The sequence below is a fragment of the Lygodium microphyllum genome, chromosome 8, assembly GCF_053477565.2.
Source record: "Lygodium microphyllum isolate KBCC chromosome 8, Lygodium_microphyllum_v1.1.10, whole genome shotgun sequence".
Classification (NCBI taxonomy): domain Eukaryota; kingdom Viridiplantae; phylum Streptophyta; class Polypodiopsida; order Schizaeales; family Lygodiaceae; genus Lygodium; species Lygodium microphyllum.
In genome coordinates, this window is record NC_141142.1 from 95,838,834 (window position 1) to 95,853,826 (window position 14,993).

General features: G+C 42.4%; 1 protein-coding gene across 2 annotated transcripts in view; it reads left to right on the forward strand.

Moving 5' to 3' along the window:
- The first annotated feature begins 393 nt into the window (after positions 1-393).
- Positions 394-14,993, forward strand: part of UCH2 (Peptidase C12, ubiquitin carboxyl-terminal hydrolase 1) — a 62,213-nt gene continuing 47,613 nt past the window's right edge. Inside the window, exon 1 of one of the 2 annotated variants that reach the window (XM_087683243.1) lies at positions 394-550. In XM_087683243.1, coding sequence (XP_087539369.1) covers positions 520-550 — 31 coding nt within the window. In that variant the 5' untranslated portion in view covers positions 394-519. The remainder of the gene's footprint in view (positions 551-14,993) is intronic. The other variant, XM_087683244.1, reaches the window with a different exon arrangement.

Below are 14,993 nucleotides of genomic sequence, written 5' to 3' on the forward strand. Positions count from 1 at the left end.
ACCAAAAAATGTTGTAAAAATGGCAATTTGATTTTAAAAATCCCTCCAACAAATTTGAGTCAAAGGTTTTTGTATTTACTACCAAAAATGTTTTTTTGTGAACACTGTTACGAAGGGTAGTGATTGAATGACTCTCCTAAGCATGAAATACATGTGCTGGGAGATAAAGACACCCATTCGAGAGCCCATGGTTGTAACTTGTAGTCTAGAGTCTCATTCTGAAATAATAATGCTGGAGGTCCAAGGCAACAATGGAGGGTTTGATTCTTTGTAGAAGGAAAACATTCATCTTCTAGATTCTCAACCTAAACCAATTAGGTGGTGTCATAATGCAAAAGAATAGAACTTTGGAAATGGGCAAAATGAAAATTCAGGGGAAAGACCACGTGCTGCAAGTAAGCTTCTTGGTATATATGACATATGAAAGAATGAGCTGCCCCCCCACATACTCAGGCACGCAGAGACAGACAGAGAGAGAGAAAGGAGAGAGAGCGAGCGAGCGAGCGAGCTTTGGCAACAATGTCTTGGTGTACCATCGAATCCGACCCTGGTACTCTCGTCCTCTTCTTCTCTTCTGTTTTGGTTTTTCTTCCCATTTTCCCTGCTTCGAGCTCGTCTGTGTATTGCATTGAAGCAGTCAGGAATCTGTGAAGGTTTTCATTCTCGGCTTATCAATCTAACTAGCTGCTCACCTTCCCCATATACCTCTGTAACACTTAGCAGTCTTGTACTCGGAAAACATTGACTTTGCTGATTTCTAAAGAGTGAACTAAAGCTGTCTAAGCACTCAGAGGTTTTCAGCTGAGTGTGAGCGCCCTTGCTATGGGTACCTACCGACCATGTCGTCGAGTTCATGAATTCTCTTGGCTGCTGCTATTCACATTTTGGAACGACATTTGTTTTGCCTCAAAGCATTTGTTTATACATATTTGTGTTGGACTTTCTTAGATTTCACAGACGTAAGACTGCAGGTTGGTTCAACACTTCCATTGACATCAAACTTACGGAAAGTGTTGCCATGGAATTGCAGGAGACTCGAAACGCAAATGATGCTACATGAACTATATTGTTGATGGGTTTGGTTAGATGGTTCATTTTATTCCAATGTGGCGAAATATTAACGCTCCGTTTATGACTGAACGTTTAATGTACAAATCTTTAAGCTATATTGGCTTTCAAATGCAATAGTTAGAGATTGACATCCTAGAACTACTTGTTTGTTCTAGTGAGCATGTTTGATACTTTGGGGACAATAGTAAGTTTTTGGTCTTCATATCATCCACATATAGATTGCCAAAGCGAGACAAGAAATGGCAGGATGTTAAACTGCAATAACAATCTTGATCTTAGAATGAGAAAAGCCCTTTGCCTATGGTAGAATTTACTTGCAATAATCCCATGTTTACTTAACAGCTAGGAAAGTCCTGCTTGTTTGTAGGAAGCCTTATTGCGGGCTGTAATAAGGAATGGATTATTTGGAGACCATTGGTAGTTCTAAAACTCAAAATTTACCAAAGTTTTTGTGTCCCATAAGCAAAAACCCAGAATTTGGGAGCATACACATCTATAAATAAGAGACTACCCAGCCACTCTCCTCATCCCTTGTTGTGCAAGTTATCCCAATTCTTCCTAGCCTCTATTCTTACGTGCCACATTTAGCCTACTGCCATGGTCGTTTCTAGCTATTGCCCTTTGGCCTGGCAACTTCTACGAGTAGCATTTTGCCCTAGCTTGTTGATGCCATTATCACATAAAGGAGGCCATTTTTGTGTTTTTAGCACTTTTCTTTATCAGCCTTTACTCTAATTGGTGGTTAGAGCGCTCGGGACTCATTCTCCATGGTGGGCAACACATCGATGCCTTTGTTAGCCTGCTCCCACGAGAGCCATTGGTTGGTGGACAGCTCTCCTCTTGAGCATATTGTACACTATTATCTTCATATACAACGTTCATTCATTCACTTTAGAGTTCTCTTTTTTCTCCGTTTGTATTTTTGCGTTGTACGTTTTGCGTTTGTTTGAGTTCTTTGTGTTTCAGTTGTGGTTGTAACTTAGTGTTTTCCTTTGCAAAACTTAGCATATCTCCACATGGTATTAGAGTCAATGCTCTTGTATAGAGCTACATCAAGCTATTGTGGATTGCTTGGTTTATTCTTGGTTACACTATATGTCACGTATTGATTCATGATGGCTCAAAGTAGTGCATCTTGGAATTCTTTGATGTTTTCTTAGATTGCTCCTTCAATGGAGGCTTTGTTGAGATATTATGGTCTTGATTTGGAGGATAATACTCCATCTACTAACCTTTCTTCTAGGGATCATTCATAGAGGCCCAACTCTTCATCTCATATTCCTTCACAAGGTGTAGCTCAATTGGAGCACCTTGTTTTGCTAAGATTGATCACCTCTCAGTTGAGAGAAGACTATCTACTCGAGAGACAATTGAAAGCTTAAATTCTTCACAATCTTGTGGTAGATTTGTACAATTCTCTTTTGTGTGATCTTGATTATGTCTATGCGGTTGCTTCATTTATACGGGAACTGGTTGGTCACCATGGAGACTAGGATTGGTATTGCTATGATTAGAAGAAAACTCTATGATTAGAGATGTTCCACGAGGCAATCCTTATCTTTTGTTTCATTTGAGTGTGATTTTGGTGCTTCACATTTATCTTCACATTTCTCAATCCTTATCTTTTGTTTCATTTGAGTGTGATTTTGGTGCTTCACATTTATCTTCACATTTCTTGTCCTTCTCTCCTACTTTCACTTCACACTTAGCTTCTTCTCCATTCAATCTAGAACCCTACTTTAAACCTAGTGTCTACAATAGGTTATCCTTGATTGGTGTAGGAGCCATCTTACGAGGTTGAGTTTTAGGCATGTCTACGATACTTAGTTAACATTGGAGCCATCTCCGGGATTGAGCAGAGTATGGGCACATCCTGATTGCTTTGATGGCTAACTATTCCCCCACTCTTCCAGTTGGGAGTGTTAGGTCTTCCTTCTTCATCTATTTGATTTGCATGATGGACTACTATCTTGGCAATTCTTGACTTGCATTGGAGCCATCTCTTGAGGTTGGGATTTAGGCTTGTCTGCCCTACTTGCGTTAATACAAGAGCTCTCTCCGAGGCTGAATACGGGCATATTTGTGTACCAAATGGTGGCTAATTTTCCTTTGGCTATTTGGCTGAGGGGTATTAGGTCTACCTTCATCATTAACTTCATTTTTCATTATGGTTCTTGGCACCTCACAAAGACCAATATCAAGTTTCTCTTTCTTCTTCAGCATTGGCATACATGGTTGAGAGGGGGTTTCTATGCTTCACTTGGTATCTATGAGTTTCAGCCATAGAAACAGGGAATGGCCGTTCCGGCTTGTAGGAACGGCCGTTCTGGCCTGTAGGAACGGCCTAACGTGTTCCAAACCATCCAAGGAGGTGAAACGACTAGGGAACGTTCCCCACTGTTCCCAAGGACGTTCCCTACCTTTCCCTGCCGTTCCCCTTGTTGTTCCCTATTTGGAACGGCCGTTCCAGGCATGTTGACCGAAAATTGACGTTTTTTCCGGTTTTTTCTTTTTGCTTGGGTCACACTCCTTCTACCACATGTTCACCCATCTCCATTGCCTAATGTGCACACACTAATCTCTCTCTCTCTCTCTCTCTCTCTCTCGGGTTGAAGATTCAAAGTATCAAGACAACCCACAAGCTAACGAGGAGTCTATGCAAATTTCAAGTTTGATGCATTTTCAACTCTTGCAAATCACAATAAAATTTCAGCCTATCCTCAATTCCAAGGTATTCATCCATTTATATTGTCTAATTTCAAGGGAAATTGGGATAATTGGGGCAATTCAAAGCAATTTGGAGCTATGGGGGTAATCGAGTCAATTTTGGGACATTTGGGTCAATTTCAAGCATTGAGGGGTATTGGGGCAATTAGAGGGACATTGTTTGGGGCAATTTGGGTCATGCAGGGCATATTTGGGGCACTTAAGACATGTGCCATTCCCCTCGTTCCCGTTCCTAGACCTTGGACGTTCCCCCCATTCCAAGGGGTACCGTTCCCGTTCCCTGTTCCAAGTAACTATGGTTTCAGCATTTGTCTTCGATATCCTTTGTATTGAAAGGTTGCTTTGGTAAGTGAAGAATTCCCCTACAAGGGACACTGTCCAAGTAGCACCTTGTTGCATGCGCATTCTCATCACGTAGCATTCATCTATGCATCTCATTGTGTAGAGCATTCTTGAGTGGATCCAGAGATGTCTCCAATGGTGGTTCTTTCACCACTATTCCTCTATATCTCTTCACCACTTTTTTCCTTCGTCACTGATACCTTGGAGGGGTGGTTGGGATAGTCTTCTATTTGTGATGTTGGATCTGACCATCCCTTTATTTCCTGACATCGACATTGTTACTCCAAAAAAAGAAAAAGTTCGAAGTGGTTTCATCACCTTTGCAATTTCTCTTCAGCCATTGAGGAGCCAATGAGTACCATTTATTTACTTGGCCTCTCTAGGGTGACCCTTTGGGTTCTCAAGGTAAGATAACCATTGCCTTTGTAGTGTTGGTAGGTCCTTGGGTAGCGAATGTGCAACCTTGGCCCAATGCCCTGGCTACCTTGGGGTATTATGGGTTGAGCTATGCTTGTAGCCCCTTTTTGGTTTCAGTCATGGGCTAGAGATTGGGTGTTAAGCAAAAAAAGATGCATCACACGTTGAATCTTAATTAGCTCAGTAAAGTACCCCTAAAACTCAAAATCTACTTAAGTTTGTGTGTCCCATAAGCAAACACCCAAACTTCAGGAGGATCCCCATCTATAAATAGGAGGCTCTGCAACAACTCTTCATATCCCCTATTTTGTAGGTCACCCCAATTCTTCCTAGCCTCCATGCATCGGGTGCCTCATTCAGCTTGCTGCTGTGGTGGTCATCTCTAGTTATTGCCCTTCGTCTTGGTGACTCTTGGCAATTGCTTTTTCCCCCAACTTGTTGAGGCCATCATCATCTACAATAGGTCCTTTTGTGTTTTTAGCACTTTTCTTTATGAATCTTTGCTTCAATTGGTACTTCAAGCACTTGGGATTTGTGTGTGGTGGACGATAGACATTGACACCTCCCTCAGCCCGATCCCACGAGAGCTGTTGGATGTTGGATAGCTCTTCCCTTGAGCATCTTGTACACTCATTCCTTCATTTACAGCATTCATTCATTCACTTCAAAGTTCTTTTTCCATAGGATCTAGTTTCTTAGATAAGTTGGGCATGATGAAATGTATCTAAAGGATTTATGACCAAGTTGGACTTGACCATGTAATATTTTAGTGAGACTAGGTGTTGGATTTAGGTCAGACCTAAACAAAGTCATAGGAGTATCTACTTGTATGCATTCACATGAGGCATACAGCATGCTCTATTTTCTTGTGTGTTGCCTTTGGGACCAGACATTTTTCTTGCCGGTAAAGCAAAATCATGAATGATGCATATGAACTATGTAATTTGGTAGGGTTTGCTTGTCAAATATGTGCAACTTTCAAAACCCTTGATCACAATAAAATTGAAGGGGAAAGATCAAGAGGGTTTGTATTATAGATAATTACTACTTTCAATCACACTAAATTGCCCAAAACTGAAAGGGAAATATTTGAATAGTGAAGATGTGGAGCCCAATAATAAGGTGGGAAAGACCCAGCCCTATCATAGGAATTGTCTTGTTAGAGGGTCATCTCCTACATGCGCAGGTGGATACCCCAGTAAACACGCTGTGGGCACTTCAGGCAGCCTTGGGCAAGTGCAGGCAGTCGGATAGGCAGCATGTATGGGCAGCAGGTCAGACAGGTCAGCTGTGCAGTGCGGGCAGTGTAGGCAGGATGGGCAGCAGCAGTTGGGCCAGGTAGGGCGGGTTGGTGCATTTTTGGGCCGCAGGTTGGATTTTCAGCAGGCCAACCTGATAGTTGTAACTGCCTATTTATAGGCTGTAGGCTTTGTGGTCATGTACTTTTTTTGTCTGAGAGATCAGTGAGGTTTTATGAGTGCCATACATCCAACTCTCACTCTTGTACATACTCTGCTTTAGATGTCAGTCTTCAGCATTCATCATTTTCAGAGTTTTTTCATTGACTTCCACATCACTGCACTCTAACATGGTATCACAGCAGTGAAGGGCCTTGGCAAAGGTGGATAGGTCTGAAGAGGACTTTCAGCACTGAGTGTGAGCTGGAGGGCTGTGCATTAGGCTACCACTGGAGCAGGTTGAGGAGTGCATCATCAAAAGGAGTGCCATGTTTGCTGATTGGGAGGGCTGGCTACAATTGTGTGGCATGTGGACCTAATTTTGTGAAGGAATCGGTAGGAGAGGTGATGAGCAGGATGCAGAGTAGGTTTTGGGCTTCCATTGCCTTTGGTGCCGAAGAAGACACGGTGATTGAGCAGAGGAAGTCCTAGCCAGCTGCCTTTTAGCAGCTAGAGGCGGACTACTTGAGGAGTGCGACAAACTTAGGGCGGGAGAAGGACTAGTGTGATTCGGGCATAGATTTCTAGGCCTCGATGGACGGCAAGGTCCCCACTACTTTCTCCCCTAGGATCAGAAGCTAGATGGAGACAAGTTCAACATTTGGAAGGTGATGATGGAAGCTATGCTGGAGTCATGTGATCTTGTGGAGTTGGTGACCAAAAAGATCGATTGTCCAATGATCACGGATCCCAAGTCTGGACTCAATGAGGAAGATGCCGCTTCACCTTCGCCTTCTTCTTTTTGGCTAGATATATGTTTCATGACGGATGAGGAGTTCCAAGAATAGTTGAGTTATGGAAAATGGAATTTAATTATTATATTGCAATGTTATGATTTTTGGATTTTTATTTATGGTAGCTTACCGCACAATCGTGACTTGTTGGATGTATCAACATGTGGCACTGGTTGCATTGTGCAAGGTGGACATTTGGGTAAATTAATGTGCTGTCTTGTGGTGGTATAACATATTATTAGGTGGAGATAGGCAACTAAATATTTTTTGGTAGTATGCAATGAATATTTATTTTTGGACGCTTCATCTATGCTGACTTATTATATTTTTGTGGGCACTCCTTAGCACAAGGCTATTGTATGCACACGTGCGATATATTTGTTGGGATGTTGTTTTGTAAAAGCCTAAAAAAGGCAAAAATATTATTTTGATGTAAAAATCCTAGAATAAATTAGAGCTCCCTATGTTTAGGGACAAGCATATTGTGTAAGAGAAAACAACAGGAGCCAAAAGTTGATGCCTTGAATGTACTTTGGGCACAAAAGATAATCCAAATTTACAATTAAGGATATGAATGGTTGTTGCTATGGTCTATGCCCAAAAAATCTTAGGGTGCCTTACAATGCTTCAGCATGGTCCTTGCCATTTGGATGGCTATCCTCTTCTTGCACTCCAACACCATGTTTTTGGATGAATTGCAGGTGTTGGCAAACTCTTGATGTATTCCTTGACTTGTGCAAAATAGAGCCATGCCCTTCAAGGTAATCTCATTGCCTTTGTTAGCTTTGATGGATTTCAACTTCCGCCCAAATGCTAAAATCATTGATAATGCAAGATGACCCCTTCTGTGCCTTGGCTGAAGGATCCGAGTTGGAGTCGGAGGAGGATGAGGATGACTTCTGGAAAAGTCTATATCTTACTTCTTCTTCTTCTCCTTCTTCTTCCTCAAAGTTGCCAACTCCTTACAATTCTTGCGCAAATGTCCCTTCGTACCATAGTGATAGCACTGGACCTTCGACTTCTTCTTGTCACCCCTCTCAGAAGTTGCAAATGCCTCATCATGGCCACCATGTTGAGATGGAAACCTCCCCTATAATCTCAATGATGCCCCATGCCCGAGCAACATCGAGGAATTATGGGTGAGATTGACAAGCACCGATGACGTTTGGGCCCACAAAGTATTGGCCACTCCATCAAACTCCAGACTCTAGAGGGAGCTTATATAGCAGTCCCAACTAGATGGGCCTCTGGAGGTGCGGACTGCATGTGTCTGAGTCGATCTTGTAACTGTGTAACACGAAGTACGAAAAGATTGAATAATATCTTTAGGCTTGAGCTTCATTGTAGTGGGTCATGCACACATATTGGATCGAGCCTTGTGCAACATTTGAAGCTTCTCCCACACCATTTAAGTTTTGCAGGAGGTGATTGCCAGTAGAACCTCTTTAGAAGTGCATCGGAGAAGAGCGGAATATGCAGGAGCATCATCTAAATCACATGTAAGCATAGCTTCCTCATGGTTGTTAGGCTCTCAATCAATTGGAAGAGGAGTGGGATGTTGGGGCCACTCAATAGCTCCTGAAACAACGTACCATGATTGCTTTTGCACAAATGATGCTTGCATGACAGCACTCCATGTGAGATAGTCAGGGCCATGAAGTTTATCATTAGTAGAGCAATAGGGAGGTGCCATTGGGAGAGGATAGGATGAGAAGGTAAAGAAAAAGAAGAGAGAATACAGCCAAAAGACAGCAGAGACAGCAATGTCAACAGTTCACGTGCAATGCATTGGATCACAAAAATAATAGTTGAAATGTGAAAACCTTATCAACTGCAACAAATAGAGGATTAATAGGAATAAAATAGCCAAGAACCACAATGAGAATACTGCCACCCAGCTGGAAAGAGGATTGAATGCAGGAAATGCAGCAGCTGTAAGTCAAAATGCAGATTGCTCAGGCATTAAATGCGGGTAGTCAGCAGTAAAATAATGCAGAAATCAAAACACAGCCAGCTGATATCAAAATGAAGGCAATAGAGGTTGGAAAACAGGTCGATTTGTACCAGAATTAGGTTGCTTGGGCAGCAGTAGCCAGGGAAGAGCACAATCAGCAGTTGGCAGAAAACAACACTCCAGGACTGAACGCAGACGTCTAATATAATGTCAGAAGTGGGTGCAATGATGGAAGCGTAGAAGGCTGCTGTAATAGACTGCACAACATGACAAAAGAGAGAACACAAGAACACTGCCAAGAGAGAACTTAGAGAGGCAAGGTCAAAGCATTGGAGTTGCGAGTGGAATTCAAGCAGGAGGCCTTGCATCAACTTGACTATGGCTATGGCATTTTTGCTCTTCTAAGAGTGAACAACCTCATATGGAAACTAGTAGGGGGCTGGGGTTCTTGTCCTTGGACAAGTTTCCGCAATCCTCGGGAATCCAAGACATGCCTCATCAAGTTGGACCAAGTGGTAAAGTTCAATCCGTTAAAATGAGTCTTGTTTGAGATGCATACTTAGCTGATGAGGATGAATGGATAGTAGTTGGAGGTGGATGAGAGGAAAAAGGATAGGGAGGGGGATAGGGTGGGTAAATAGAAATAGGTTGAGAGTGGTCCACAGGTGCCTGTGAGGGTGGGGGGGACTCTGAAGCCTCACCCAATTGTCGGCTGAGGTACTGAAATATAATAAAAGGTCCACTAGGCATAGCTAAGCTAGCAAATTGTGGTACCAAATGGTCAACATCTAGGATAGGTTGGGAGGGTATCCCATGTTGCTAGTATTTCAAAGGTGCGTATGATGGAGGTCGAGCCTCCCCCATAGGTGCATGAGCACCACCTGAAAATGTCGATGTAGAGGTCCTAAAAATTGTGCATGCGTGTGAAGAACCCCCTAGTGTGGTGTGGGGTGCAACATGAGGTGTCTGATAAGGGAAGATGAATGGTGTAAATGGAAATGGTGATGCAGTAGAAGAAGAGGGTGTGATGGGTGGGTTTTGAAATTATGTCGTGAAAGATGAAGATGAAGATTCATTTTGTTCGTATTGTAAATTTAGTGATGGGAAATGGAAAGATGAAATGTACAATGTTGGGTGTAAAGTCCCTTCGTCTCTGTGTAAATAGTCTTATGGGTGTGAACACACCCCTAATGTACCCTAACATATAAATACATTCTTTTATTCTTTGTGTACCATGACGATCTGGTACACCTATCTCTACGTTCACTCTCTCTAACTCTCAGCTCTGCAGCTCGCGTCTTGCTCTCACACTCCATTGTGCTCTATCTCCCCTTCAAACTGGTATCGGAGTGCAACGATCCAAGCTGGTAGACGAGACAGGTGCAAGTAGGTGCAAGCAATAGCCAGCACTCATAGCTGATAGGTGTAGGCGATAGCTACAGCTATAGGAGAGGAAACAATTGCAGGCGATAGCTTCGCAATAAGGCATTAGACGGGAGACGCGACTAGTCGACTGCCTGGCGACCAGTGACTGCCAACGACCATCACAGGGCGGCGGATCACCAAGCGACGTGACGCCTCACATTTTGTAGTGCACGTGGGCACCAGTTGTGACACGCCAGCGACGAGGCACTAGCGCGACCATCACCGACAGGCAATGTGGCTGTTGCCAGACGGGCAGTCGGCGGGGTTCGAGGTCACGTGACGTGACTGGCAATTCAACGGACCTTGTCACATCATTTTTTAAAGGTCACAAATTCGTTTTTCCTCAAAATTCTCTTTGGATTTCCCCTTGGCTTGATGGGGGTTCACGCGCGCAAGCACAAAGTTCAGATTTGTGCATATTTATGCCCGGAAATTTGGGGCTTTTTAGATTGAGTGCTGTTCATGCAAAATTGAGGCAATTGTGTCAGAAATTGCAGACATTGTGCGTGTTTGAATTGGGGATTTCGCCAAATTTACTGAAATTTTGCTCATTTGAGTGAAATTTCTCAAAATTGGACCTACAAAATTTGGGGCTTTTGCTGTATTGGTGAAATTTTGTTCAGCTGAGTCAAATTGGCTGACATTCGTGCACAGTTGGATGCAGAAATTTTGGCGCTTCTGCAAAATTTTGTGAAATTTTGCTAAATTTGCCCGTTTTATGCTCTCGGGAACATGTATTAATGCAATTGGGGCAGATTTGATAGTGAAATTTTGGGACTTTTGTTGAAATCTGTGGATTTTGGCAAAGTTGATGCGTGAAATGCACTTTGGGAATATTGCTGAAACAATTTTGTTGCCATAAGCAAAGTGATTTGAGCATTTTTATCTCCCGCTTGTGCGATTTTGGAGAAATTGCAGAGATTTCTTAGTGTTTTGTGTATCAGAAGTTGATATGGGTACATATGTATGCAGTACACATGTTGGACAGCTCCCATTGAGTCGATGTATTGCTGATTATTCATGTTGCAGCAGTCTTACTGATCATTTGCAGATTTGGGATTGTTGCAGATGTATTTTTGGTGATATTGTTGAAGTGGGAGTCACCTGGCATTGATGTATGCACTTAATGTATGCTGAAATTGCAGCCATACTGCTGAAAGTCATTTGTTCTACTGCTGTACACATACCTGGACTGATTCTTGCTATTATTTGCTGAAAATTTGGGCTGAAATCAACTGAATATTCAGTTCATGTTTGCTGTCATAAATTGCAGCATTGAATTTCTGGTGCATTGCTGAAAAATGGCTGCAAATGCTTCTAGCAGCAGTGACACTAAATCCCTCTTTGAAAGCAAGAGGTTTGATGGCACTTGCTTTGACTTGTGGAAGGATAGGATGCAAGGCATTTTGTGTCTCAAGGATTGTGAAGATGCTCTCTTGGAGACTAAGCTTGCAGCTATGATAGATGTGGATTGGGCTAGACTTAATAAGAAGGCCATTGCATACATTAAGATGGTAGTGTCTGATGATGTACTTATAGACATCAAGCGTCTTGATACTGGTTATGCTATATGGAAAAAGTTTAAGGACACTCATGAAAGTACAACTCCTGTGAATCAAGTGCATCTTATGCGTAAACTTGTGAATATGGAGTTGGATGAATCTAAGCTAGCATCTGAGCATTTGAGTGCTTTCACAGGGGTTTTGAGTCAGTTATAAGACTCTGGTTTGTGGCTTTCGATGATAAATTGAAAGCTATTTTCTTATTGATGACTTTGCCTGACAACTGGGAATCTTTGGTTGTGTCACTTAGCAACAACCCCGCTTTGACTTTTGATGGTGTTAGAGGTTCAATCCTTAATGAAGAAATCAAAAGAAAGTCTAGTGGTGAAAGCAGTGGCTCAGCTTACCATGTAAGAGGCAAGTCTGAAAAGAGGGGTAATGTAGCCAGTACAGGGAAAAGCAGAAGCAAAAGCAAGGGCAAACAATAGGATGTCACATGTTATCAGTGTGGGCGTAAAGGGCATAAAAAGCCCGATTGCTGGTACTTTAAGAAAAAGCAAGCAAGAAAGAAATAGCAGGGTAAGAAAAAGAAGGATGATAAGAAAGGTGACGAGACAGCTCTTCCTCAAAAGAAGTTGCAAAGGCAGATGTTGCACCTAGTGTGGTGATTGAAGAGCTTTGTGACATTGAAGAGATACTTGTTGTAGCCTCATGTAATGATGCAGATATTATGGTAGCAACAGGTGATATGCACATCACCAAAAAGGAGGTAATTGATGCCTTACCTTCAGCTCATGATGGGCTGTCACAATCATGGATAGTGGACAGCGGTGCCTCTTTTCATGTTACCCCCTCTTTGGAGTCATTTTCTGAATACATTGCAGGTTGCCTAGGCAAGGTTTACTTGGGTAATAACTATGCATGTGAGATAGAGGGTGTTGGCACCATTCACTTGGCCCTTGAAAATGGCCAAGAGCTGATTTTGCAGGATGTCAGATTTGTACCTAGCATAAAGAAAAGTCTACTATCAATTGGGCAGCTTGATGCTAAAGGGTTTTTTTACTACCTTTGCTGGTGGATCTTGGAAGGTTGGTCCATAAGGACTCTATGCTGATTGTTAAAGGCAACAAAAGGGGGACTTTATATTGCTTGCATTGTAAAGCATTACCTGGCAAGTTCTTGGCTGTGGCTGAAGTCCATTCACAGATGGAGCTTTGGCACAAAAGACTTGGTCATATGAGCCAGAAAGGCCTTCAGGTTCTCTCCTCTTTAGGGAGATCTGATGTAAAAGGATCTGGTCTCGAATTTTGTAATGATTGCTTATATGGAAAATAAGTGAAGTCTCCTTATTACTCTGGTGTCGTTAAGAAGTCTAATGCCCTTGACTTAGCACACTTTGATGTGTGCACTATGCTTGTTAATTTGTATGGGGGTGCACGCTACTTTGTTACTTTCATTGATGATTTCAGTAGAAAGTCATGGGTGTATGTACTTAAAAGCAAAAAGGAAGTGTTGGATGTTTTTAAAAAGTTTCATGCTTTTGTTACCACACAGAAAGGGCTTAAGTTGAAAGCCATAAGAACAGATAATGGGGTTGAGTATGTCTCAAATGAATTTAATAAGTTTTGTGAGATGCATAGCATTAAGAGGGAGTTGACAACCCGTGATAATCTTGCATCAAATGGTGTGGCTGAAAGATTTAATCGCACACTTTGTGAGAGAGTCAGATGCATGCTGTCCACAGCTAATCTCCCGCAGCAGTTTTGGGGAGAGGCTCTTAAAACTGCAGTTCACATATGCAATTGCTCTTCCAATCGTGCATTGGAAAATGGCATTTCTGAAGAGGTTTGGTCTGGTAAACCTGCTTCATATAACCATTTGCATGTCTTTGGTTGTGATGCCTTTGTGCATGTACCTGTAGAACAGAGGACCAAACTACATGAAATCCATCAAGGGCATCTTCATGGGATATGGAGATGAGGGAGAGATGGGTTATAGAGTTTGGCTTCCTTAGGGCAGGAAGATAGTACGCAGTCAATAGTATTTAATGAGGCAAAGTGGCTGAAAAATGCTACACATGGTGATCTTGACAAAAAGAAGGTCAAATTTCAGCATGAACAGCCAACCATTCAGCAGCCATGAGCTGAAAGTTTTGTCCCTTTTGATACTGAACATGAGCAACAACCTATTGTGCTACAGCGAGAAGATCATGGGCAGCAAATAGATGCACATGATGAAATAGGACAGCAAGAAGAACATGCTGAAAACAGATTACAGCAGCAAGAAAATGCTGAAAATCAGCCACTTGGTGATGGTGTGCACATTCCTCAGGATGTAGGCCCACTGCCTGATAAAACAGATCATTGGGTAAGAAGGTCTACACGTGTCAGAAGGCAGCCACAGAGGTTTCAGCCATCTTTGGATTGCATTTTGTTGACTGATGAGGGTGAGCCTCTGGCATTTAAAGAGACACAGTCATGTGAAAATAAGAGAAAGTGGGAGCTCGCTATGCAAGAGGAGATGAAGTCTCTATATGCAAATAACACATGGGAGCTTGTACCTTTACCTAAGGATAGGAAAGCTATTTCTAACAAATGGGTTTACAAAGTGAAATGTATTGATGGGAAGCCCAAGTACAAGGCACGACTGGTTGCTAAGGGCTATCCACAGAAGGAAGGCATAGACTTTCAAGAGGTCTTTTCACTAGTGGTGAAGATGACTACGCTCCGTGTTCTGTTTGCTCTCACTGCATCCTTGGATTTAGATTTGGATCAGATGGATTTGAAGACTGCTATTCTTCATGGTGACTTGGATGAAGAGCTGTACATGAAGCAGCCAAAAGGATTTGTTATTCCAAGAAAAGAGCATTTGGTTTGTAAGCTGAAACACAACTTATATGGGCTGAAATAAGCCCCTAGACAATGGTACCAAAAATTTGATACCTTTATGCTCAGTCATGGATTTAAATGCAGTCATGCAGATCACTGGTTATACACTAAAAAGGCTGATGATGGAAGTCTTATCGTGCTGGTTTTATATGTGGATGACATGCTGATTGCAGAACAACATAAGAGTACTTTGAATGCTCTTAAAAGGCAGCTGAGTTCAGCCTTCTCCATGAAATATTCGGGGGCAGTTGAACGCATTTTGGGCATGCGCATTAAAAGAGACGGAGGGCAGCATTTGTTGTTTCTCTCACAGGACAAGTACATCAGTAAAGTACTTGACAGGTTTAATATGGCTGATGCTAAGCCCCTTGGTGTGTCTTTACCGCCACATACAAAGCTTAGCAAATCTGATTGCCCTCAGGATAATGCAGTTGCTAGTGCCATGAAGGGCATACCTTATGTATCAGCTTGTGGAT